Source organism: Coregonus lavaretus (assembly GCF_964263955.1).
Source record: "Coregonus lavaretus genome assembly, chromosome: 29".
NCBI classification, from domain to species: domain Eukaryota; kingdom Metazoa; phylum Chordata; class Actinopteri; order Salmoniformes; family Salmonidae; genus Coregonus; species Coregonus lavaretus.
Genome location: NC_140016.1, coordinates 10,408,148 through 10,434,968, shown reverse-complemented (window position 1 = coordinate 10,434,968; position 26,821 = coordinate 10,408,148). Strand labels below are relative to the sequence as shown.

General features: G+C 47.9%; 1 protein-coding gene across 1 annotated transcript in view; it reads left to right on the top strand.

Moving 5' to 3' along the window:
• LOC311105331 (glypican-3-like) overlaps positions 1 to 26,821 on the top strand; it is a gene marked incomplete at both ends in the record, with an annotated part of 241,441 nt that overhangs the window by 86,762 nt on the left and 127,858 nt on the right. The window contains one exon of the mRNA XM_084147449.1: positions 19,350 to 20,035. Within this exon, the coding sequence (XP_084003575.1) occupies positions 19,350 to 20,035 (686 nt within the window). The remainder of the gene's footprint in view (positions 1 to 19,349; positions 20,036 to 26,821) is intronic.

The window sequence follows — 26,821 nt, the reverse complement described above, 5'->3', positions numbered from 1 at the left end:
TGTTTGGAGGTTTTGACAGACAGTATTTTTGTCTGGGTCATGCACTGTTTGGAGGTTTTGACAGACATAGTATTTTTGTCTGGGTCATGCACTGTTTGGAGGTTTTGACAGACAGTATTTTTGTCTGGGTCACTCACTGTTTGGAGGTTTTGACAGACATAGTATTTTTGTCTGGGTCATGCACTGTTTGGAGGTTTTGACAGACAGTATTTTTGTCTGGGTCACTCACTGTTTGGAGGTTTTGACAGATATAGTATTTTTGTCTGGGTCACGCACTGTTTATAATAATAATATAATAATATGCCATTTAGCAGACGCTTTTATCCAAAGCGACTTACAGTCATGAGGTTTGGAGGTTTTGACAGACAGTATTTTTGTCTGGGTCACGCACTATTTGGAGGTTTTGACAGACATAGTATTTTTGTCTTTCTCGTCACCTTTGTTTCTCTTCATCTCCTTCAGTAGCTCCTCCTCCTCCTCCTCCTCCTCCTGGCTCAGTGTCTCCTCCTCCTCCTCCTGTCTCAGTGTCTCTTCCTCCTCCTGTCTCAGTGTCTCCTCCTCCTCCTGTCTCAGTGTCTCCTTCTCCTCCTGTCTCAGTGTCTCCTCCTCCTCCTATCCCAGAGTCTCCTCCTCCTCTTGTCTCAGTTCCTCCTTCTCCTCCTGTCTCATTGTCTCCTCCTACTCATGTCTCTGTGTCTCCTCCTCCTCCTCGTCCTCCTCCTCCTCCTCCTCCTCCTGTCTTAGTGTATCCTCCTCCTCCTGTCTCAGTGTCTCCTTCTCCTCCTGTCTCAGTGTCTCCTCCTCCTCCTGTCCCAGAGTCTCCTCCTCCTCCTGTCTCATTTCCTCCTTCTCCTCCTGTCTCATTGTCTCCTCCTCCTCATGTCTCTGTGTCTCCCCATCCTCGTCCTCCTCCTCCTTGTCCTCCTCGTCCTCGTCCTCGTCCTCCTCGTCGTCCTCCTCCTCCTCCTCCTCCTCCTCCTCCTCCTGTCTCTGTGTCTCGTTCTCCTCCTGTCTCAGTGTCTCCTCCTCCTCCTGTCTCAGTGTCTCCTTCTCCTCCTGTCTCAGTGTCTCCTCCTCCTCCTGTCTCAGTGTCTCCTCCTCCTCCTGTCTCAGTGTCTCCTCCTCCTCCTGTCTCAGTGTCTCCTCCTCCTCCTCCTCCTGTCTCTGTGTCTCCTTCTCCTCCTGTCTCAGTGTCTCCTCCTCCTCCTCCTGTCTCTGTGTGTCTCCTTCTCCTCCTGTCTCAGTGTCTTCTCCTCCTCCTGTCTCAGTGTCTCCATCTCCTCCTATCTCAGTGTCTCCTCCTCCTCCTATCTCATTGTCTCCTCCTCCTGTCTCAGTGTCTCCTCCTCCTCCTATCTCATTGTCTCCTCCTCCTGTCTCAGTTTCTCCACCTCCTGTCTCAGTGTCTTCTTCTTCTCCTGTCTCAGTTTCTCCTCCTCCTGTCTCAGTGTCTTCTTCTTCTCCTGTCTCAGTGTCTCCTCCACCTCCTGTCTCAGTGTCTTCTTCTTCTCCTGTCTCAGTGTCTCCTCCTCCTCCTGTCTCAGTGTCTCCTCCTCCTCCTCCTCCTGTCTCAGTGTCTCCTCCTCCTCCTATCTCATTGTCTCCTCCTCTTGTCTCAGTATCTCCTCCTATCTCATTGTCTCCAACTCTTGTCTCAGTGTCTCCTCCTCCTCCTCCTTCTCCTCCTCCTCCTCCTATCTCATTGTCTCCTCCTCCTCCTCCTCCTCCTCCTCCTCCTCCTCCTGTCTCAGTGTCTCCTCCTCCTCCTATCTCATTGTCTCCTCCTCCTGTCTCAGTGTCTCCTCATCCTCCGGTCTCAGTGTCTTCTTCTCCTCCTGTCTCAGTGTCTCCTCCTCCTCCTATCTCATTGTCTCCTCCTTTTGTCTCAGTGTCTCCTCCTCCTCCTCCTCCTCCTCCTCCTCCTCCTCCTCCTATCCTCCTATCTCATTGTCTCCTCCTCCTCCTCCTGTCTCAGTGTATCCTTCGCCTCCTTTCTGTGTCTCCTCCTCCTCCTGTCTCAGTGTCTCCTCCTCCTCCTGTCTCAGTGTCTCCTTCTCCTGTCTCAGTGTCTCCTCCTCCTCCTGTCTCAGTGGCTCCTCCTCCTCCTATCTAATTGGCTCCTCCTCCTGTCTCTGTGTCTCCTCCTCCTCCTCCTCCTCCGGTCTCAGTGGCTCCTCCTCCTCCTATCTAATTGGCTCCTCCTCCTGTCTCTGTGTCTCCTCCTCCTCCTCCTCCTCCGGTCTCAGTGGCTCCTCCTCCTCCTATCTAATTGGCTCCTCCTCCTGTCTCTGTGTCTCCTCCTCCTCCTCCGGTCTCAGTGGCTCCTCCTCCTCCTATCTAATTGTCTCCTCCTCCTCCTGTCTCTGTGTCTCCTCCTCCTCCTCCTCCTCCGGTCTCAGTGGCTCCTCCTCCTCCTATCTCATTGTCTCCTCCTCCTGTCTCAGTGTCTCCTCCTCCTATCTCATTGTCTCCTCCTCCTGTCTCAGTGACTCCTCCTCCTCCTATCTTATTGTCTCCTCCTCCTGTCTCAGTGTCTCCTCATCCTCTTGTCTCATTGTCTCCTCCTCCTCTTGTCTCTTTGTCTCCTCCTCCTCCTATCTCATTTTCTCCTCCTCCTGTCTCAGTGTCTCCTCCTCCTCCTGTCTCAGTGTCTCATCCTCCTCCTATCTCATTGTCTCCTCCTCTTGTCTCAGTGTCTCCTCCTCCTCCTGTCTCAGTTTCTCCTCCTCCTCCTCCTCCTCCTCCTCCTGCTCCTGTCTCAGTGTTTCTTCCTCCTCCTATCTCATTGTCTCCTCCTCTTGTCTCAATGTCTCCTCCTCCTCCTATCTCATTGTCTCCTCCTCTTGTCTCATTGTATCCTCGTAAGTTATGACGTTTCACATTGGATTTATTAACTACAGAAACTTAAGATGTGTTTTTATTTTCAGTCTGGTTCCGCTCTGCACACACAAGCTTGTTAGATAGCTGGCTAGCTGAAGTTCAAAAACATTTAAAGTTCCTTCATAGAAGCCATTCCTCCGTAGGTATAATTCGGTGCACAGCGCTTCAAGCCAAGCCTCCACCTTCTCTCGCTCTCTCCCCACCCGCAAAATGTCAGTCGCATCTCATTCCCTACGCTCGTCTACTCTGTCCAATGCCTGTAAATAGCTTGCCCGCTCCATAGCAAGCTGCTCTAGTCGCACTAATTGGTGAAGTAGTTTAATGTTGAGGTTTTCAAAGGAACAGAAAGGAACGATATAAACCGTTACTTTTTGTGGGTTCAAACCGGTTCAGAACCTTATTTTGCTGGTCGGAACAGTGGAACAGAAGGGTTCTGTTCAGAACTAAATTGGAAAATAATTTTGATTCGAACACATGGATTCTACTACACATGAATCAATCAGTGTGACTGTACTACACATGAATCAATCAGTGTGATTCTACTACACATGAATCAATCAGTGTGATTGTACTACACATGAATCAATCAGTGTGATTCTACTACACATGAATCAATCAGTGTGATTCTACTACACATGAATCAATCAGTGTGATTGTACTACACATGAATCAGTCAGTGTGATTCTACTACACATGAATCAATCCGTGTGATTCTACTACACATTTACATTTTAGTCATTTAGCAGACGCTCTTATCCAGAGCGACTTACAGTTAGTGAATGCATACATTTTCATACTGGCCCCCCGTGGGAATCGAACCCACAACCCTGGCATTGCAAGCGCCATGCTCTACCAACTGAGCTACACGGGACCTACACATGAATCAGTCAGTGTGATTCTACTAGACATAAATCTGGTTTTATCTGATGCATGCTATGAAGTTTTTAATTAATGGGTGTCTTGTCTACACAGGGTTGATTAACACTTCTTAGTGGGTTAATCGACTGTCTAATACTATGTGTTTAATGTAGGCTGATATAACCTCTATCAAGTTACAAGATACTGTAGCTGTGCTAATAATGGTGCTGGGTGCCGTTCATCAGCCGAATAATGTCGCCGTTCATCATTTACATTTTAGTCATTTAGCAGACGCTCTTATCCAGAGCAACTTACAGTTAGTGCGTGCATAATTTTCATTTTTTTTTCATACTGGCCCCCCGCGGGAATCGAACCCACAACCCTGACGTTGTAAGCGCCATGCTCTACCAACTGAGCTACAGGAGGCCTAATAATGGTGCTGGGTGCCGTTCATCAGCCTAATAATGTTGCTGGGTGCCGTTCATCAGCCTAATAACGGTGCTGGGTGCCGTTCATCAGCCTAATAACGGTGCTGGGTGACGTTCATCAGCCTAATAATGTTGCTGGGTGCCGTTCATCAGCCTAATAATGGTGCTGGGTGACGTTCATCAGCCTAATAATGGTGCTGTGTGCCGTTCATCAGCCTAATAATGATGCTGGGTGCTGTTCATCAGCCTAATAATGATGCTGGGTGCTGTTCGTCAGCCTAATAATGATGCTGGGTGCTGTTCATCAGCCTAATAATGATGCTGGGTGCTGTCCATCAGCCTAATAAATCAAATCAAATCAAATCAAATCAAATTTTATTGGTCACATGCGCCGAATACAACAGGTGCAGACATTACAGTGAAATGCTTACTTACAGCCCTTAACCAACAGTGCATTTATTTTAAACAAAAAAGTAAGAATAAAACAACAACAAAAAAGTGTTGAGAAAAAAAAGAGCAGAAGTAAAAAATAAAGTGACAGTAGGGAGGCTATATATACAATAGAATAAAGTGACAGTAGGGAGGCTATATATACAGGGGGGTACCGTTGCATAGTCAATGTGCGGGGGCACCGGCTAGTTGAGGTAATATGTACATGTGGGTAGAGTTAAAGTGACTATGCATAAATACTTAACAGAGTAGCAGCAGCGTAAAAAGGATGGGGTGGGGGGGCAGTGCAAATAGTCCGGGTAGCCATGATTAGCTGTTCAGGAGTCTTATGGCTTGGGGGTAGAAGCTGTTGAGAAGTCTTTTGGACCTAGACTTGGCACTCCGGTACCGCTTGCCGTGCGGTAGCAGAGAGAACAGTCTATGACTAGGGTGACTGGAGTCTTTGACAATTTTGAGGGCCTTCCTCTGACACCGCCTGGTATAGAGGTCCTGGATGGCAGGGAGCTTTGCCCCAGTGATGTACTGGGCCGTACGCACTACCCTCTGTAGTGCCTTGCGGTCAGAGGCCAAGCAGTTGCCATACCAGGCGGTGATGCAACCAGTCAGGATGCTCTCGATGGTGCAGCTGTAGAATTTTTTGAGGATCTGAGGACCCATGCCAAATCTTTTTAGTCTCCTGAGAGGGAATAGGCTTTGTCGTGCCCTCTTCACGACTGTCTTGGTGTGTTTGGACCATGATAGTTCGTTGGTGATGTGGACACCAAGGAACTTGAAGCTCTCAACCTGTTCCACTACAGCCCCGTCGATGAGAATGGGGGCGTGCTCAGTCCTCTTTTTTTTCCTGTAGTCCACAATCATCTCCTTTGTCTTGGTCACGTTGAGGGAGAGGTTGTTGTCCTGGCACCACACGGCCAGATCTCTGACCTCCTCCCTATAGGCTGTCTCATCGTTGTCGGTGATCAGGCCTACCACTGTTGTGTCGTCGGCAAACTTAATGATGGTGTTGGAGTCGTGCCTGGCCATGCAGTCATGGGTGAACAGAGAGTACAGGAGGGGACTGAGCACGCACCCCTGAGGGGCCCCCGTGTTGAGGATCAGTGTGGCAGATGTGTTGTTACCTACCCTTACCACCTGGGGGCGGCCCGTCAGGAAGTCCAGGATCCAGTTGCAGAGGGAGGTGTTTAGTCCCAGGATCCTTAGCTTAGTGATGAGCTTTGAGGGCACTATGGTGTTGAATGCTGAGCTGTAGTCAATGAATAGCATTCTCACGTAGGTGTTCCTCTTGTCCAGGTGGGAAAGGGCAGTGTGGAGTGCGATAGAGATTGCATCATCTGTGGATCTGTTGGGGCGGTATGCAAATTGGAGTGGGTCTAGGGTTTCTGGGATTATGCTGTTGATGTGAGCCATGACCAGTCTTTCAAAGCACTTCATGGCTACAGACGTCAGTTAGGCTGACGAACCGCACCCAGCGCCAATAATGGTGCTGGGTGCTGTTCATCAGCCTAATAATGGTGCTGGGTGCTGTTCGTCAGCCTAATAATGGTGCTGGGTGCGGTTCGTCAGCCTAATAATGATGCTGAGTGCTGTTCATCAGCCTAATAATGGTGCTGGCTGCTGTTCATCAGCCTAATAATGGTGCTGGGTGCTGTTCGTCAGCCTAATAATGGTGCTGGGTGCTGTTCATCAGCCTAATAATGGTGCTGGGTGCTGTTCATCAGCCTTTTGCATTCATCTCTGTGGTACCTTATATACCTGGATTGTAGCAGACTCTCCCTACCCCACTCCACCCGTACAGGCTGTTTAAAATCATTGGCTGTGTGTGTGTGTGTGTGTGTGTGTGTGTGTGTGTGTGTGTGTGTGTGTGTGTGTGTGTGTGTGAGATGGGAGAACAAGGACGGTCTTGAATGCCATGCCTCTGGCTGCTCCTGTTTGTACCCAAGTTATTTAAAGAGCTCATCTACCCTAACCTCCTACCACTCACCAATGCACGCACGCACGCACACAGACACACACACACACACACAGAAAAACACACTTTGTCCTGAAGCCTCCCGTCAGTGTGTCCTGACTTTCGACCTGCTGGATTAATGAATGAATCTCCTCTCTGTCTGGATCCCAGAGAGGGTTCTGAGCTGAGCACTGCCTCTCCTCTCCTCTCCTCTCCTCTCCTCTCCTCTCCTCTCCTCTCCTCTCCTCTCCTCTCCTCTCCTCTCCTCTCCTCTCCTCTCCTCTCCTCTCCTCTCCTCTCCTCTCCTCTCATCTCCTCTCCTCTCCTCTCCTCTCCTCTCCTCTCCTCTCGCTGCCTGGTGGGCACAGAGATGGCAGCACTCACCCATTCATCAACAAGCCTATGGGGAGGGAAACATGGCGGAGAGAGAGGGAGAGGGTAGAAGTGAAGGAGAAGGAAAGGTGGAGGGAAGAGGGGGGAGGAGGGTGGGTATGTATGGGTGACAGACATCCTGAGGTGTTCACTGAGGTATGAAGGGTAGTAGGGTAAGGGTGTGGGAAGAGGAGGAGGGAAGAGGGTGTATTTAAAGATATAAATGGGACAGCTCTCCATCTTTAAATTAATAACTCACCGTGGGGCTCTCCCATTGTTTCCCCCAAATAACATCACATTAATTTCCATTTCACTCGGGAGATTTTCAGAAAAGATGGATTACAATATCATAAAGTCTGCAAGGGTGAAGAGAGGGGAAGGGAGAGAGGAGGAAACTGAGGCCCGTAACCCTGCTGGGGGTTGAACTACGCTAATGAACAGAAACAGAGAAGAGACGTAAAGAAAGAGGGAAAAGAGGCAAACAGGCTGTCAGCCTTTGATCAGCACTGGCACTTGTCAAGGTAGGAAGCCATGTTGTTTCATGACATGCAGACTGATGTCAACTTTAACGATGGAGTGAGGCCAGGAAAGACAAACAGGGAAGACCCTCTCTCTTTCCTCTGGGATGAGAGGACGAGTAGGGAGGGGGATGACGCAGATTTAGCAGCCCTCACTCCACCACAGAAAGATTGTGGCTGTTTTTCCTTTCATCTCCTCACACATTCACACATAGACAGAGAGAGAGGAGAGAGAGAGAAGATGGAGAGAGAATGAGAAAGAGAAAGAGATAGATACGGTGCCTTCAGAAAGAACCCTTCACTTATTACACATTTTGTTGTGTTACAGCCTGAATTCAAAATGAATTAAATATTATTTTTCTCTCAACCATCTACACACAATACCCCATAACCCTGTAGCTCAGTTGGTAGAGCATGGCGCTTGCAACGCCAGGGTTGTGGGTTCGTTTCCTACGGGGGGCCAGGATGAAAAATGTATGCACTCACTAACTGTAAGTCGCTCTGGATAAGAGCGTCTGCTAAATGACTAAAATGTAAAATGTAAAATAACGACAAAGTGAAAACGTTTTTAGAAATGTTAGCAAATTTATTGAAAGTGAAATACAGAAATATCTCATTTACATAAGTATTCACATCCCTGAGTCAATAAATGTTATAATCACCTTTGGCAGCGATTACAGCTGTGAGTCTCTAAGAGCTTTGTATACCTGGATTATACAATATTTGCACATAAAAAATATAAATATTCTACAAGCTCTGTCAAGTTGGTTGTTGATCATTGCTAGACGACCATTTTCAAGTCTTGCCATAGATTTTCAAGCTGATTTATAGTAAGTCAAAACTGTAACTAGGCCACTCAGGAACATTCAATGTCGTCCTTGATGAGGATTTTTTATTTATTTAATCCATTTTAGAATAAGGCTGTAACATAACAAATTGTGGAAAAAGGGAAGGGGTCTGAATACTTTCCGAATGCACTGTGTTCGGTTTCTTTTTATCCTAAAAAACTCCCTAGTCCTTGCTGATGACAAGCATACCCATAACACGATGCAGCCACCACCATGCTTGAAAATATGAAGAGTGATACTCAGTGATGTGTTGTGTTGGATTTGCCCCAAACATAACGTTTGTATTCAGGACATTAAGTTAATTTCTTAATTAATTAATTTTCCACCAACAGGTTTCTGTACCAATGCACCATACAACCAATAAACAAAGCTGCTTAAAATGTTTTACACAAGCAGTTTTTACGAGCTTGTTTTGGCTGTTCTGTAGCTTATTGTGTAGATGTTAGGGGCTGCTGGTGAACAATGATCTGCAGGCATAATCAAAGTGACACTGGACTAGCGCACTTGCCAGAGTCTTAAGGGTGTTGATAGCTAGGTTTCCATCCAATTGGCGACAGATTTTCATGTGAAAATTCTAAAATCTGCGTAAAAACAATATGCACATTTTCCCATCGGAGTTGTGTTTCCATCGTCTGTGCGTCAACCCTTCTCTTGAACAAAAGCGTGCTGACCTGGTAGCGACGAACCTACTGATTCTACTTGTAGAATTGCAATGCTCATCAGTGGCCAACAACTTGACTTTGAGCCAATCAGAGATGATGATCCGCACCAGACAGCACATCTCAGTAAATGTCGAACAGTCCCTTATTTCCCACCAAAGCCTACATTTGCAGGATAACGTTTTCTTCATTTAATTCATTTTGATTTAGGCAAAAATGAAAATGCACCACTGATTGCTGTTTCACCATTGTCTCAATGAAGGTCAAAAATAGTGGACTATAGAGGGAATAGGGTGCCATTTGGGATGCGTGTAGTAAGCCTCATAGCTAGAGATAAGAGTACAGCAACTAAATCATCTGTAATAGATTGATACTGTATTATTATAGGATGAGCTCTGTCAACAAGAATAATGGTGGTGTCAGTGATGATGTCCCTTTTGTATCTAATATCATAACCGCATTAATGAAATGAAATATTACCCTAAAGTCTCTCTTTTACTCTCATACCTCTCTCCCTCTCTTCCCTCTCTCCCTCTCTTCCGCTCTCCTCTCTCCCTCTCTTCCAACTCTCCCTCTCTCTGATCTTCTCGCTCCCTCCTTTGCTCTCTCTTATTCATGTCCTCCCTCCCTCCCTCCCTCCCTCCCTCCCTCCCTCCCTCCCTCCCTCCCTCCTGCTCTCTCTCTCTCTCTCTCTCTCCCTCTCCCTCTTTCTCTCCCTCTCTCTCTCCCTCTCCCTCTCCCTCTCCCTCTCCCTCTCCCTCTCCCTCTCCCTCTATCTCTCTCTCTCCCTCTCTCTCTCTCCCCCCTCTCTCTACCTCTCTTTCTCCCTCCCTCCATCCCTCCATCTCTCACACGCTGTGCTCCCATCTGTTTCAGGAACTTCAAAGACCTTCCAATCCCCCTGGTCTCTCTCCTTTTTAACTCTTTTATCGGCCTTTAATAAAGCCCCACTTCAAAAAGGAAAGACTTTCTCCCTCATTATCACTTCATTACTTTATTAAACTGCTATGCTAATATATTATAATAATGTATATTCGATATATGACATTTATATATTTTTTAAAGCGGGCCCAGTTGAATCGGGCTATTTTATTTATTTTATTATTTATGTATTATTATGAGGAAGGGTAGATGAAAGTGTGGATATGGAGGAGAGAGAGGAGAGGAGTAGTAGAAGAGTGTAGGAGTTGAGGACATGCATTCTAAAGTACAGGACCTCATCAGTGATGCACCCTGGGATGTCACTGTAGTGGTTGTGGTGCTTGATGTGGAGTGGGTGTCTCTGATGCGGCCTGTTGATGCTTCTCCAGTCTGTGTCATGAACTCTTTTATCTCTCTCCATCTCTCTCTGCTCTCTCTCCATCTCTATCTGCTCTCTCTCCATCTCTCTCTGCTCTCTCTCCATCTCTCTCTGCTCTCTCTCTCCATCTCTCTATCTCTCTCTGCTCTCTCTCCATCTCTCCATCTCTCTCTGCTCTCTCTCCATCTCTATCTGCTCTCTCTCCATCTCTCTCTGCTCTCTCTCCATCTCTCTCTGCTTTCTCTCTCCATCTCTCTATCTCTCTCTGCTCTCTCTCCATCTCTCCATCTCTCTCTGCTCTCTCTCCATCTCTCTCTGCTCTCTCTCTCCATCTCTCTATCTCTCTCTGCTCTCTCTCCATCTCTCCATCTCTCTCTGCATCTCTCCATCTCTCCATCTCTCCATCTCTCTCTGCATCTCTCCATCTCTCCATCTCTCCATCTCTCCATCTCTCTCTGCATCTCTCATCCTCCCACTATGGATCTGTCATGGACCTCACATCATGACCCTGGAGAGCCACGAGAGCTCTCTGGCTGACGTACACTGAATGTGTTTGTGTGTGTATGTGCATGTGTGTTCGTGTGTGTGTCCATGTGTGTGTGCTGTCGTTTTTTTCAAGTGTATGGGGGTGGAAGGTGTATAGGTACTTTATGTTTCATTGTCTGGAAAGTATTGGATTTGTCAGGTCTTTGACTTGTGCGATTCCTGGCTGTGTATTTTGTCTGTGTGTATGTGTGTCAGAATGTTTGATTCTGGTGTCACATCTCTCTCATACATTCCTCTGTTGAGTTTTGTTTTATGTGTCTCTCTCTACGCTGGCATCGGTTAACTCCAGCTTGCCTTTGATTGCAGCTTCAAATGCCGCCTGCCTGTGTGGTTTTCTCCACACGTTCTGGCACTCCCCCCTCCAGAGCTCTCTCCCAGCTAGCTCATTCTGGCCCCACCCCCTACCTCACTTTGTCCTTAACCACGGCACACCGTGCCCTCTGTGCGGCGTCTGTCTGCGAGACTGAGACAGGGCAGAACTCAACTTTGGCCTCCAGAAAGAGCCACAGGGATGGAGATCAATTGCCTGGCTACCCAGACTCCTTGCTCCGGCCAAACGCTACGCCACGCCCATGGACGTTCGTTTCTTCTCCGCAATGAGTCTGGATCTCCCCGACCCTTCACCGAATGTGGACTGGTTGGTTGGTCCAGAAACCGATGGGTTGGGCCAGAACCAGAACACATGTACAAGTGGCAGTTAGAAAATTCTTAATTGTCTTTGTACTCTGATTGGTTAGAGACAATCCAATCACTGATGTCTTTGTTTTGTACAACGCTCCTCGTGCCCCTCTTCACCACAAACGACTTCAATGATGGCAGTCTCAGACTAAAGTGCTCTACATGACCAAAAGTATGTGGACATCTCATTCCAAAATCATGGGCAATAATATGGAGTTGGTCCCTCCTTTGCTTCTATAACAGCCTCCACTCTTCTGGGAAGGCTTTCCACCAAATGTTGGAACATTGCTGCGGGGACTTGCTTCCATTCAGCCACAAGAGCATTAGTGAGGTCGGGCACAGTCGGCGTTCCAATTCATCCCAAAGGTGTTTGATGGGGTTGAGGTAAGGGGTCTGTGCAGGCCAGTCAAGTTCTTCCACACCGATCTCGACAAACCATTTCTGTATGGACCTCGATTTGTGCACGGGGGCATTGTAATGTTGAAACAGGAAAGGGCCTTCCCCAAACTGTTGCCACAAAGATGGAGATTTCCCTTCACTGGAACTAAGGGACCTAGCCCAAACCATGGAAAACAGCCCCAGACCATTATTCCTCCTCCACCAAACTTTACAGTTGGCACTATGCACTAGCTTTCTCCTGGCTACCGCCAAACCCAGATTCGTCTGTCGGACTGCCAGATGGTGAAGCGTGATTCATCACTGCAGAGAATGCGTTTCCACTGCTCCAGAGTCCAATGGCGGCGAGCTTTACACCACTCCAGCCGACACTTATGGTGATCTTAGGCTTGTGTGTGGCTGCTCGGCTATGGAAACCCATTTTATGAAGCTCCCAACGAACAGTTCTTGTGCTGACATTGCTTCCAGAGGCAGTTTGGAACTCGGTAGTGAATGTTGCAACCGAGGACAGACGCGCTTCAGCATTTGGCAGTCCAGTTCTGTGAGCTTGTGTGGCCTACCACTTTGCGGCTGAGGCGTTGTTGCTTCTAGACGTATCCACTTCACATTAACAGCAGTTACAGTTGACCGGGGCAGCTCTAGCAGGGCTGAAATTTGACGAACTGACTTGTTGGAAAGGTGGCATCCTATGACGGTGCCACCTTGAAAGTCACTGAGCTCTTCAGTAAGGCCATTCTACTGCAAATGTTTGTCTATGGAGATTGCATGGCTGAGTGCTCGGGTGTGGCTGAAATAGCCGAATCCACTAATTTGAAGGGGTGTCCACATACTGCTGTATATATAGTGTATGTAGCGAATGACAGAGCAGCTGAAAAATGTAGTGTGAGTCATCAGGCTAGGAGATCAATGGAGTCAATGCTGAAAGTCAATGCTGAAAGTCAGAGACAGCGATACAGCGGTAGAGAGAGAAAAGACAGAGCAGATAGATAGCCAGGCATACTGTGGGTGCATCCCAAATAGCACCCTATTCTCTCTATAGTGCACAACTGTAAATACAAAGGGAATATCTACTCTGAGTCAGTCAGTGTGGTTGGGGTGTTGATGCTGTGCTCTTGTCTTCACACCTCTCTCTCGCTACATGCGGACGTCCAACTGTTTGCCCACACGTTCATCATCCTGGCCCTCCTGTGTGTGTGTGTGTGCGTCCCTGTGTGTGTGTGTGCCTGTATGTGTGTCTGATAAGATATTGTGTAACAGATGGAGTAACCTAATACCTGTCTCATCTTTTCCTTTCCGCTGTTCCTCTCTGTCCGTCCACCCAGTGGCATGGCTGATGTGATGCTATCTGGGTCTTACCAGAATCCTCCCTGTCTTGTTCCAGGAATCAGCCCACCCCACCCTACCGGTCTGCCGGCCCCTTTCCGTCCGGTAACCCTCTGGCCGCCTGTCTGTCCGGTAAACCTCTGGTCCGCCTGTCCATCCGGTAAACCTCTGGCTCCCTGTCCGTCTGGTAAACCTCTGGCCCCCTGTCAGTCTGGTAAACCTCTTGCCCCCTGTCTGTCCGGTAAACCTCTGGCCTCCTGTCTGTCCGGAAAACCTCTGGCCCCTTGTACGTCTGGTAAACCTCTGGCCCCCTGTCCATCCGGTAAACCTCTGGGTTCCTGTCCGTCCGGTAAACCTCTGGCCCCTTGTCCATCTGGTAAACCTCTGGCCCCCTGTCTGTCCGGTAAACCTCTAGCCCCCTGTCTGTCCGGTAAACCTCTGGCCCCCTGTCTGTCCGGTTAACCTCTAGCCCCCATGCTCAAATAGACACAGACTCCCCTGGAATAAGACTTCCTCAGGTGGAGCAGTTAGTTCTCAGGTTACATAGACTATGGATGTGTCCAAATGGCACCCTATTCCCTATGTAGTGCACTACCTTTGAGCATGGCCCATAGGGCTCCGGTCAAAAGCAGTGCACTGTATAGGGAATAGGGTGCCATTTGGGATGCGGCCCATTTCAACCTTTTGGAGCCTGAATAAAATTAGCCCAGCCTGGAGCAGAGTAGCATCCCATCCAAAATCAATGGGATGCATCATACATAAGCACAGTAGCACACACATCGTTTATGTGTGATGTATAAAGTGGCAGACCATAGCTGTTAGGTATTCCCAGTGCTGTTTTAGGGGCTGATCCTGGATCCGTCCTGTTCTGTCACAGCACCCTAAATGGCATGCTATTCCCTATAAAGTGCAGTACTTTTGACCATGGCCCAGGGTGGTCAAAGGTAGTGCACTATGTAGGGAATTGTGTGGTCAAAAGTTAAATGAATAACGTGCCATTTCAGAGCCATCCCAGGTGCCCATCCCTCATCGTCGATCCGTCTCCTTGGCGATGCGTAGAGGTGATACTCCATCAGGGAAATTGATTAGTCTCATTGGCTGGCTAATTTATTGATGGTTGTCCTCTCCCTGGGATAATGAGTGTATTATTGATGGTTGTCCTCTGCCAGGGATAATGAGTGTATTATTGATGGTTGTCCTCTCCCAGGGATAATGAGTGTATTATTGATGGTTGTCCTCTCCCAGGGATAATGTGTATTATTGATGATCGTCCTCTCCCAGGGATAATGTGTATTATTGATGATCGTCCTCTCCCAGGGATAATGTGTATTATTGATGATCGTCCTCTCCCAGGGATAATGAGTGTATTATTGATGATCGTCCTCTCCCAGGGATAATGTGTATGGCCCTTCAGTGATTGATGTGTTGGCGGGCCGATAGAGGGAGCCCTCTCTGTCTGCATTCCTCCTCAATGTAGAACCTGACCTGTTATGAGTCACACAGTCACATGGTTTTGTCCCAAATGGCACCCTATTTCCTATGTAGTGTACTACTTTTGACCAGAGCCCTATGGGTCCTGGTCAAAAGTAGTGTGCTATATAGGTAATGGAGTGGTATTTGGGATATAGCCACAGTCACACCATTGACCGATGTGAGGAGAATGGAGACTGGTGGGATGTTGTGACTGACATCCTAAGTACAGTACCAGTCAAAAGTTTTAGAACACCTACTCATTCAATGGTTTTTCTTTATTTTTACTATTTTCTACATTGTAGAATAATAGTGAAGACATCAAAACTATGAAATAACACTTATGGAATCATGTAGTAACCAAAAAAGTGTTAAACAAATCAAAGTATATTTTACATTTGACATTTTAGTCATTTAGCAGATGCTCTTATCCAGAGCGACTTACAGTTAGTGAGTGCATACATTTTTCATACTTATTTTAAATTTGAGATTCTTGAAATAGCCACCCTTTGCCTTCATGACAGCTTTGCACACTCTTGGCATTCTCTCAACCAACTTCCTGAGGTATGTGTCACATCCATATGTGTTATTTCATAGTTGTGATGTCTTCACTATTATTCTACATTGTAGAAAATAGTAAAAATAAAGAAAAACAAGTAGGTGTGTCCAAACTTTTGACTGGTAGTGTACGTCTTACCATGCAGGCACGTGAATATGGAGGCTATAAGGCTGATACTGCTGCAGACAGGCACGTTAATATGGAGGCTATAAGGCTGATACTGCTGCAGACAGGCACGTTAATATGGAGGCTATAAGGCTGATACTGCTGCAGACAGGCACGTTAATATGGAGGCTATAAGGATGATACTGCTGCAGACAGGCACGTTAATATGGAGGCTATAAGGCTGATACTGCTGCAGACAGGCACGTTAATATGGAGGCTATAAGGATGATACTGCTGCAGACAGGCACGTTAATATGGAGGCTATAAGGATGATACTGCTGCAGACAGGCACGTTAATATGGAGGCTATAAGGCTGATACTGCTGCAGACAGGCACGTTAATATGGAGGCTATAAGGATGATACTGCTGCAGACAGGCACGTTAATATGGAGGCTATAAGGATGATACTGCTGCAGACAGGCACGTTAATATGGAGGCTATAAGGCTGATACTGCTGCAGACAGGCACGTTAATATGGAGGCTATAAGGCTGGAGGAGGAGGAGAGAGGATGGAGGAGGAGGGAGGAGGAGAGATGGAGGAGGAGGGAGGTTAAGGGAGGAGAAGAGATGAGGGAGGAGGAGAGATGGAGGTTAAGGGAGGAGAAGAGATGAGGGAGGAGGAGAGATGGAGGAGGAGGGAGGAAAAGGGAGGAGAAGAGATGAGGGAGGGGGAAGGAGGAGGAGAGATGAGGGAGGAGGAGGAGGATAGATGAGGAGGGAGGAGGAGAGATGATGGAGGGGGAAGGAGGAGGAGAGAGGAGAGAGGAGGAGGAAGGAGGAAGGAGGAGGAGGAAGGATGGAGGAGGAAGGAGGAGGAGAGAGGAAAGATGAGGGATGCCTAGGATGTCTTTGTGTCTGTGTCTAGGGAGACATGTCTGTTGTAACTACTACTACTACTACTACTACTACTACTACTACTACTACTACTACTACTACTACTACTCTCTAGAGAGAGCCACCACCATGTCTGTATATGAGTCTATAGCATCATGGGCCCAGTCTGCGTCCAACTGGCACCCTATTCCTTAGATAGTCCACCTTTCGACCAGGGCCCATAGGCCCACATATAGTAAGCAGTTCACTAAATAGGGAATAGGGTCCCTGACACACAGCCCCTCTCCCTCCATTAGAGGTCACCTGATCCCACCCAACCCTCCAGGCCTTAGCCTGCTGAGAGGACACCTGAGACCACCCAACCCTCCAGGCCCTAGCCTGCTGAGAGGACACCTGATCCCACCCAACCCTCCAGGCCCTGGCCTGCTGAGAGGACACCTGATCCCACTCAACCCTCCAGGCCCTAGCCTGCTGAGAGGACACCTGATCCCACCCAACCCTCCAGGCCCTAGCCTGCTGAGAGGACACCTGATCCCACCCAACCCTCCAGGCCCTGGCCTGCTGAGAGGACACCTGATCCCACCCAACCCTCCAGGCCCTGGCCTGCTGAGAGGACACCTGATCCCACCCAACCCTCCCGGCCCTAGCCTGCTGAGAGGAAACTTGATCCCACCCAACCCTCCAGGCCCTAGCCTGCTGAGAGGACACTTGATCCCACCCAACCCTCCAGGCCCTAGCCTGCTGAGAGGACACTTGATCCCACCCAACCCTCCAGGCCCTAGACTGCTGAGAGGAAACTTGATCCCACCCAACCCTCCAGGTCCTGGCCTGCTGAGAGGGAGAGAGCAGAGAGGAGCGGGCCCAGGAAATGGCTCCATAATGGTTATTAGACTGAGCTCTGTGACCCCCATGTACTTAGAGCCTTTATAAAGAGCTCCAGCTCTCTTTGAGCCATTATAAAGTAGCTTGCTCTACTACGGTCTGTAAGCGATACAGCAGGTTGCATCTGATTTACATGGTTGACTTTATGAAGATGTCTGGCCTTAAGAGGCTTTAACAGAACTTGAGGAGGCAGAAGGAAGTAGAAGGACTTTATAAAGATGTCTGGCTTTTACTTTACTTCACATATTCTCTATTGTTCTCATTTGGTGTAAATGAAATAGTGTATTTGTGTGAGCATTGTGCGCTTCAGTGTGTGTACGTGTGTGTGTACGTGTGTGTGTACGTGTGTGTGTACATGTGTGTGTTTACGTGTGTACGTGTGTGTATGTACGTGTGTGTGTGTGTATGTATGTGTGTAACGTGTGCCCCTTCCTGGCAGCCTGACTGGCATTCAGCACGTCTGTCTTCTCATTGGTCATTGGGAAGTACATCTCAGGCACAGCAGAACAACCCAACTCAAAACTCTAATATGAGGCACACCAACACACCCCTCTCCCTCTCTCCAACCACATGCATACCCTCATTTGGAGAAGGAACGGAACGCAGACTGAGAGGAAACACAGTGTGAGCTATTGCAGTATATCTCTGCTGTGTAGAGGGCCATTGCCTAAATACATTAAAAATAACACACATGTCAAAAATATTGTGATGTTCAGACACTCATGGTAACCAATCATTATCCACTCATGGTAACCAATCATTATCCACTCATGGTAACCAATCATTATCCACTCATGGTAACCAATCATTATCTAAGTTCCCTCTCAGTTCACTGGTGTGAATTAGGGTGCATAGTAAGTTTTCAGGCAGTCACTTCAAAAAGTAACTAGTTGATTATTTGTAAAACAAAACCTGTTCTCCAGTACCCTGGGCTTATCACCTGCCCAAGACCTGTTCTCCAGTACCCTGGGCTTATCACCTGACCAAAACCTGTTCTCCAGTACCCTGGGCTTATCACCTGCCCAAAACCTGTTCTCCAGTACCCTGGGCTTATCACCTGCCCAAAACCTGTTCTCCAGTACCCTGGGTTTATCACCTGCCCAAGACCTGTTCTCCAGTACCCTGGGCTTATCACCTGCCCAAGACCTGTTCTCCAGTACCCTGGGTTTATCACCTGCCCAAGACCTGTTCTCCAGTACCCTGGGCTTATCACCTGACCAAAACCTGTTCTCCAGTACCCTGGGCTTATCACCTGCCCAAAACCTGTTCTCCAGTACCCTGGGCTTATCACCTGCCCAAGACCTGTTCTCCAGTACCCTGGGTTTATCACCTGCCCAAGACCTGTTCTCCAGTACCCTGGGCTTATCACCTGCCCAAATGCTCCAGCTCAGTGGTTGTGTCACAAAAGGCACCCTGTTCCCTAATAGGTCACTACTTTTGACCAGAGCCCAATGAGCCCTGGGCCCTGGTCAAAAGTAGTGCACTATAAAGGGGTGCCATTTAGGATGCAGGAAGTGACTCCCAGCCAGATCCCCTGCCTAGAGCAGTAATAGAACCCTAAAACCTCTCTCCATTCTCCTTTGTTGTTGTCTCTCCCTGCCATCTTCCTCTGGGCGGGGGGCGTGGGAGATGGAGACTGTGCCTCTTTGCCACAATGTTGATAAGACTTCACTTAGTGCCTTGAAACACCTCTGATTATTTCCCTGCCTCACGTCGACCGCACCCTCCCTTCCTCCTGCCTGCTCTATGCCTTTCTCTTCCAGACATCTACAAGGCAATACAGTCCGCTGGGTCTAGGTTGGCAGCTCAAATCAGGATTAATGGGATGCTTTTAAGTGGCTAAGACTCTTGAAATGTGCTCTTTTGTAGTGTCAGAAAGGTCAAACCCCAAATCGTGGTTTTCATCTGATGTGGAGGCTTTGAATTGCTTAGTGTACAAGCCTCTGTCTTCAGCGGATGATAACACAAAGGTGTGTGTGTGTGGGTGCGTGTGCGTGTGTGTGGGTGCGTGTGCGTGTGTGTGTGTTTGAGTGTGTGTGTGGGAAACATTTCCTCTGAGTGTGTTTGTGAAAGAGAGAGTGTTTTACAGTGATTGTGAATGTTTTTTGGTTTGTTTTTATTGATGTGTTCACTAGAAATGAGTTTTAAAGCTGCACTTTTATCTAACATTCTCTCCCCCTTCCTCTCTCTCTCCTTCTCTGTCACCGCCCCCTCCCCTCCCCCTCTATCTACCAGAGGCCTTTGAGTTGGTGTTGCGTCTTGGCCGTAACTCGACCCTGCTGGTGCTGAAGGCGGAGTTCCCAGGGCTGGGGGGCGGGGCCCAGGGGGCGGTGGGTCAGCTCTTCCTGGATGTGTCTCTCTACATCCTGGGCTCAGACTCCAGCGTGGAACACATGGTCCAGGCCTTCTTCACCCGCCTCTTCCCCTTGACCTACCGACGCCTGCTGGGGGATGGCGCAGCACCCATATCTGAGGAATGCCTGCGGGGGGCGTGGAAGGACTCCATAGCGTTCGGCCCCTACCCTAAACTCATGATGACTCGTTTGTCACGCTCCCTCCTGGCCACGCGCGTCTTCCTGCAGGCGCTGAACCTGGGCATTGAGGTGGTCAACACCACTGACCACCTGCGCCCGGGGAGGGACTGTGGGCGCGCCCTGCTAAGGCTGTGGTACTGCCCACACTGCCAGGGCCTGCTGGGGGCCCCGGCCTGTAAAGGGTTTTGCCAGGCTGTGATGGCAGGGTGCCTGGGGGGCGCATCAGAGATACAGCCCCACTGGAGGGGGTACGTGGAGGGGCTAGGGAAGTTGGCGGGGGCCATGAGGGGGGAGCAGGACATGGAGGCTGTGATAATGAGGTTACATGTGCTGATCAGACTGGCCCTCAGACACGCTGTCAATGCACGCCCCCGCCTACACGCACTGGTGAGTAACAAGCAAGCATACGCTCGCACGCACACACTGAGCTGCCACCTCATCTATAACACCTACAGCCACCTGAACGGACGAGTCCCTCACAGACACACTAACAGCCATATCAATATGCTGAGTCCCTCACAGACACACTAACAGCCATATCAACATGCTGAGTCCCTCACTGACACACTAACAGCCATATCAACATGCTGAGTCCCTCACAGACACACTAACAGCCATATCAACATGCTGAGTCCCTCTGACACACTAACAGCCATATCAACATGCTGAGTCCCTCTAAGACACACTAACAGCCATATCAACATGCTGAGTCCCTCTGACACACTAACAGCCATATCAACATGCTGAGTCCCTCTAAGACACACTAACAGCCATATCAACATTCTTAGTCCCTCACAGACACACTAACAGCCATATCAACATGCTGAGTCCCTCACAGACACACTAACAGCCATATCAACATGCTGAGTCCCTCACAGACACACTAACAGCCATATCAACATGCTGAGTCCCTCTGACACACTAACAGCCATATCAACATGCTGAGTCGCTCACAGACACACTAACAGCCATATCAACATGCTGAGTCCCTCACAGACACACTAACAGCCATATCAACATGCTGAGTCCCTCACAGACACACAAACAGCCATATCAACATGCTGAGTCCCTCACAGACACACAAACAGCCATATCAACATGCTGAGTCCCTCACAGACACACTCACAGCCATATCAACATGCTGAGTCCCTCACAGACACACTAACAGCCATATCAACCTGCTGAGTCCCTCTGACACACTAACAGCCATATCAACATGCTGAGTCCCTCACAGACACACTAACAGCCATATCAACATGCTGAGTCCCTCTGACACACTAACAGCCATATCAACATGCTGAGTCCCTCACAGACACACTCACAGCCATATCAACATGCTGAGTCCCTCACAGACACACTAACAGCCATATCAACATGCTGAGTTCCTCTGACACACTAACAGCCATATCAACATGCTGAGTCCCTCACAGACACACTAACAGCCATATCAACATGCTGAGTCCCTCTGACACACTAACAGCCATATCAACATGCTGAGTCCCTCACAGACACACTAACAGCCATATCAACATGCTGAGTCCCTCACAGACACACTAACAGCCATATCAACATGCTGAGTCCCTCTGACACACTATCAGCTATATCGGAGACTGGAGGGGTCAAGGCCATGGCCAAACAGGGAGACAGGAGGGGTTAAGTTTAGCAGTTGGAAGAGGGATCGCCGGGAAAGCCAAAGTCCCTCACAGACACACTAACAGCCATATCAACATGCTGAGTCCCTCACAGACACACTAACAGCCATATCAACATGCTGAGTCCCTCACAGACACACTAACAGCCATATCAACATGCTGAGTCCCTCTGACACACTAACAGCCATATCAACATGCTGAGTCCCTCACAGACACACTCACAGCCATATCAACATGCTGAGTCCCTCACAGACACACTAACAGCCATATCAACCTGCTGAGTCCCTCTGACACACTAACAGCCATATCAACATGCTGAGTCCCTCACAGACACACTCACAGCCATATCAACATGCTGAGTCCCTCACAGACACACTAACAGCCATATCAACATGCTGAGTCCCTCTGACACACTGTCAGCTATATCGGAGACTGGAGGGGTCAAGGCCATGGCCAAACAGGGAGACAGGAGGGGTTAAGTTTAGCAGTTGGAATAGGGATCACCGGGAAAGCCAAAGTCGAAACACGTGACAAGTCAAGGGGAGTTAGCAGATGGCATACACATCATAGTGAGAGATATCGTAAACTTGAACAATGAATAAAACCACACTGTACCAGTCTAGTAAGGTGCCTGCTCTTACAAGCCATCTCATTTTCTAGCAGGCAGTCAGGAAGAACTCAGTGCCATGGTATGAAGCAAATCCTCCCCTCCTGCTCAGCGGGAGCGGTGACCCTCTATGTGGGGTTTAAACTGCGATAAATGAGTCCAGTTGGTTTCCGTGCGTACATCTGAAGTGGGGGAGAAGTACTCATGAAATATGGAGGTCTTTTCTGGAGAAGTTGCTGTTTTCTGTCTCTGGTAGATGTGACATAGTGCTGAACTTTTCACTCTCAGACCCAGCCTCCCAGTGCTGAGCGACCAGGGTTATTTTCTCAGACCCAGCCTCCCAGCGCTGAGCGACCAGGGTTATTTTCTCAGACCCAGCCTCCCAGCGCTGAGCGACCAGGGTTATTTTCTCAGACCCAGCCTCCCAGCGCTGAGCGACCAGGGTTATTTTCTCAGACCCAGCCTCCCAGCGCTGAGCGACCAGGATTATTTTCTCAGACCCAGCCTCCCAGCGCTGAGCGACCAGGGTTATTTTCTCAGACCCAGCCTCCCAGCGCTGAGCGACTAGGATTATTTTCTCAGACCTAGCCTCCCAGCGCTGAGTGACTAGGATTATTTTCCCAGACCTCATCACTTATTAAAACAGGGGTTGACCTCACTTACTCTACACTCCCAGTGTGTATGAGTGTGAGTATATGTGTGTGTGCGTGTGTGTATGTGCGTTGAGGGGTACCAGTGCTGTGACTTCAGGACTACATTCTGAGTCGGGAAAAAGTTTTCCACTGCATGTGTGTCTGCTTGAGGAAGGCAGAATGTGATCCATGAATGGAAGTGACCTGTTATGTGGTTACACTGCAATGTGACTCATTCTAGTCCCAATGGACTGTGCAGTGTGTGTGTGTGTATGTGTGTGTGTTTGTGAGCATGTGTTCAGGTGCGCGTGTGCATTTGTGTGTGTGTGTGTGTGTGTGTGCATGTGTTAATGTGTGTGTTTGTGTTTGTGTGTGCATGCACCTGTTTAGTGTTCCCCAGGACAGCTCACTCCTCTGTGTTGTCATTGAGGGGACAGACAGAGACACCATCTCCCCTAATTCAATCCTGTCAAAGCGTGAGAGATAAACTGAAATTAGACAAAAACTTCATATTTGTCTTGAAATGTGCTAGTGTCAATGTGACTTTGACTTTCACTGTCCTCTCCTTTACCTCCTCCTGTTATTGTGCTTGTGTGTGTGCATGTGTGTGTGTGTGCGTGCATGTGTGTGTCCATCTCTTCATGGGTCACTGAGGGATGAGGCAAAAGCAGGGCAGCAGTGGACTGACTGTTCACTATGACATTCACATTCACTGGAAACCACTGTATAGCACTGGTACGTACGTGCTGCTGTGGTATACTCCAGCAATAGACAGAAGCACATGGGACCTATAACTGAAACCATAATAACATAATGCATAGTAAAATCACAACTACTGTGTGTCGGGTTCTGTACATCACCCAGCTAGCACATAACGTTATGAGAACCAGATATTTCTTAGAGCTTGGTGAGAGCATGGTTGTCCTATGGTTATTTTGCATACAACCTTCCCAAACCTTCTAGGAATGGTGCAGGATAGTTGCTTGGCTTTGGAACATTCTCAGCACATTTAAGGAACTTGACAAATAAACATTTTTTTTTTTTCGTATTTCATTACTTTAAGAGAACATTTCCTAAAAGTTCAAACATGGCTACATTTAATAAAGATTTTGGTAATGTTCTAGGAATGTTCTCCAACTCGTTTGACATTGGGAATGTTCTCAAATAGTTCAGAGAATGTTAAGAAACAACATTCTTCTGTGGGAATTTCAGAATTTCAGCATAACGTTTCCTCATGGTTCTATTTAAAGTCATGTTCTAAATTCTGTTCTCAGAGTGTTAATGAAACCTTCCCGTAAAACTTTCAAGGAACTAGAGTAAAACGTTCTCAGAACCTCCCTGCAACCTAAAAATAAATGTTCCAGGAACAGGTGAAATGTTAACTTATTAAAAAATATATAATAAATAACCGGTTTTACCGGTCAGGAAACGTATAGCTTTGTTCTCACAACCAATGTGAAACCAAAAACATACGTTCCCACAACATCCAAAGAACCAAATGTGCTAGCTGGTTATGTGCTCTCGATCACTTACATCCCTGTAAGAGACATCCAATGTGAAGCACCGGTACATACAGGTCTGGTTTACTCCAGTGAAATAGGACATGGACCTCAGACCTGGCAATGATAACGTAACACACATGGTTAAACCACAACTACTGTGGGACTTGTGCATGTTTTCCTCACTGACATGCTTGTCCAGTGTAAGACCCAAGCCCTGTCCAAGCAGAATAGTCCTGGAGGTGTGATATAAAGAGGCTCTCCTGACTCCAGCCCATGTCTGTTTCCCAAATGGCACCCTATTCCCCATAGTGCACTACTTTTGACCAGAGCCCTATGGGCTGCTATGGACCTCGGTCAAAAGTAGTGCACTACAGGCTTGGACGATATACCGTATATACCGTATACCGGGATACAGACATGCCGATGGTACCATTTTCAAAACGGATTACGACGACAACGATGACGACGCACAGCCTGAACGCGCACCTCCCCACAATTCCCAACCAACATGTCTCCGGTACGTGTCCTCTACTCATTTGAATGTGTTGACAGTTGGAGAAACTGCTTTAGCTGCACTGAGAATTCTAAAAGTATTCTAGAACACTGCTCTGCGCACGCGTACACGTTTGGTACTCTGATAGACCCTTAAATTGTTTTGTGCATCAATTTATTTTATTTTACTATTATCTATTTTTATCAAGAAATAGCACCCCTTGTGTGCACTTCCGGTAATACCGTATACCTCGGTATGGTACAGAAACGGTATGAGAGTATGAAAATCTGGATACTGCCCAACCCTAGTGCACTATATAGGAAATAGGGTGTCATTTGGGATGCAGACCATCTATCTTGAAACATGCTCTCTGCCTACTATCACAGATTGTCCAGTGCTCCCACTCTCCACAGTGATAGGAGAGAAAGAGAGAGGCAGGTAGAGAGCAAGAGAGAGAGAGTGCGAGAGAGCGCGAGAGCGAGAGAGAGAGAGAGAGAGAGAGAGAAGGAGAGAGAGAAGGAGAGAGAGAGAGAGCGAGAGAGAGAGAGAAGGAGAGAGAGCGAGAGAGAGAGAGAGAGAGAGAGACACCTACAGAGAGATGAACTTGGAGAAGAGTCCCCTAAGTAAGCTGGTCCTGGGGCTCTGTTCACAAACATAAACAGACTCCACAGAGCCCAAGGACAACAACAACAACACAATTAGACCCAACCAAATCATGAGAAAACAAAAAGAGAATTACTTGACACATTGGAAAGAATTAACAAAAAAACAGCAAACTAGAATGCTATTTGGCCCTAAACAGAGAGTACACAGTGGCAGAATACCTGACCACTGTGACTGACCCAAACTTAAGGAAAGCTTTGACTATGTACAGACTCAGTGAGCATAGCCTTGCTATTGAGAAAGGCCGCCGTAGGCAGACCTGGCTCTCAAGAGAAGACAGGCTATGTGCACACTGCCCACAAAATGAGGTGGGAACTGAGCTGCACTTCCTAACCTCCTGCCAAATGTATGACCATATTAGAGACACATATTTCCCTCAGATTACAGAGATCCACAAAGAATTCGAAAACAAACCCAATTTTGATAAACTCCCTTATCTACTGGGTGAAAAACCACAGTGTGCCATCACAGCAGCAAGATGTGTGACCTGTTGCCACAAGAAAAGGGCAACCAGTGAAGAACAAACACCATTGTATGTTTATTTATTTTCCCATTTGTACTTTAACTATTTGCACATTGTTACAACACTGTATATAGACATAATATGAGAGCGAGAGAGAGAGAGAAGAGAGAAGAGAGAGAGAGAGAGACAGAGACAGAGACAGAGACAGAGACAGAGACAGAGACAGAGACAGAGAGAGAGAGAGAGAGAGAGGGCAGCCAAGAGCCTGGGGTCTGAACCCATTCACCAGTCACCACATTGCCACTTTGTCCCTCTCTCGCAGTTTGATATAATCTGCTTCTCCTCTTCTGTCTATATTTCATCTCTCTCTCCCTCTCTCTTTCTCTCTCTCTCCCTCTCTCTCTCCCTGCCTGCCTCTCTCTTTCTCTCTCCCTCTCTCTCTCACACACACTGCTGTGAGAGAAGATGCATGATTTATGAAGCTCTATTTTTACCAGTTACTGAGCAGAAGTGAGTGAGAAACGGTGACAGAGAGGGAGAGGGAGAGAGAGAGAGAGAGTGAGAGCAAGAGAGAGAGTGAGAGAGAGCGAGAGAGTGAGAGAGAGAGAGAGAGAGAGAGAGAGAGAGAGAGAGAGAGTTTGAAGTGAGAGCCCTAGGGGATGGAGGAGGAGAGGAGAGTGGGGAGGCATATATCACCCTGTGACCCCTCTCCTGTAAATGAAAATGGGAAATTGGTTTTACTGGTGAGACAGAAGAATGAGGGAACTGACCAATCTCTATGGAACATTACAGAGGGAAAGAGCAATGGAGCTGTGCCTGTCCCCTTAATATGACACAATAATCTGGACTGTGTCCCAAATGGCACTCTATTCCCTATATAGCATACTATTTTTGACCAGGGCCCGTAAACTATGTTTGTTTGTCATGTGTCAGACTCAGACACTCTTTACATGTGTCAGAAACTCGTATTGGCATTAGAAAAACGATAGCAAGTAGGTTGGGGGGATTAAGTTCTAAGGGGTATGTGAGTGTGTTTTTGTGGTTTGTGCGTAGGTGTGTGTGTGCGTGTATTTATGTGTGCATGTTTATGTATGTGTAATACCATGTGCATGATTAACAGGTGTGCATGTATGTGTGCGTGTGCGTGTGTGTGTGTCTGTG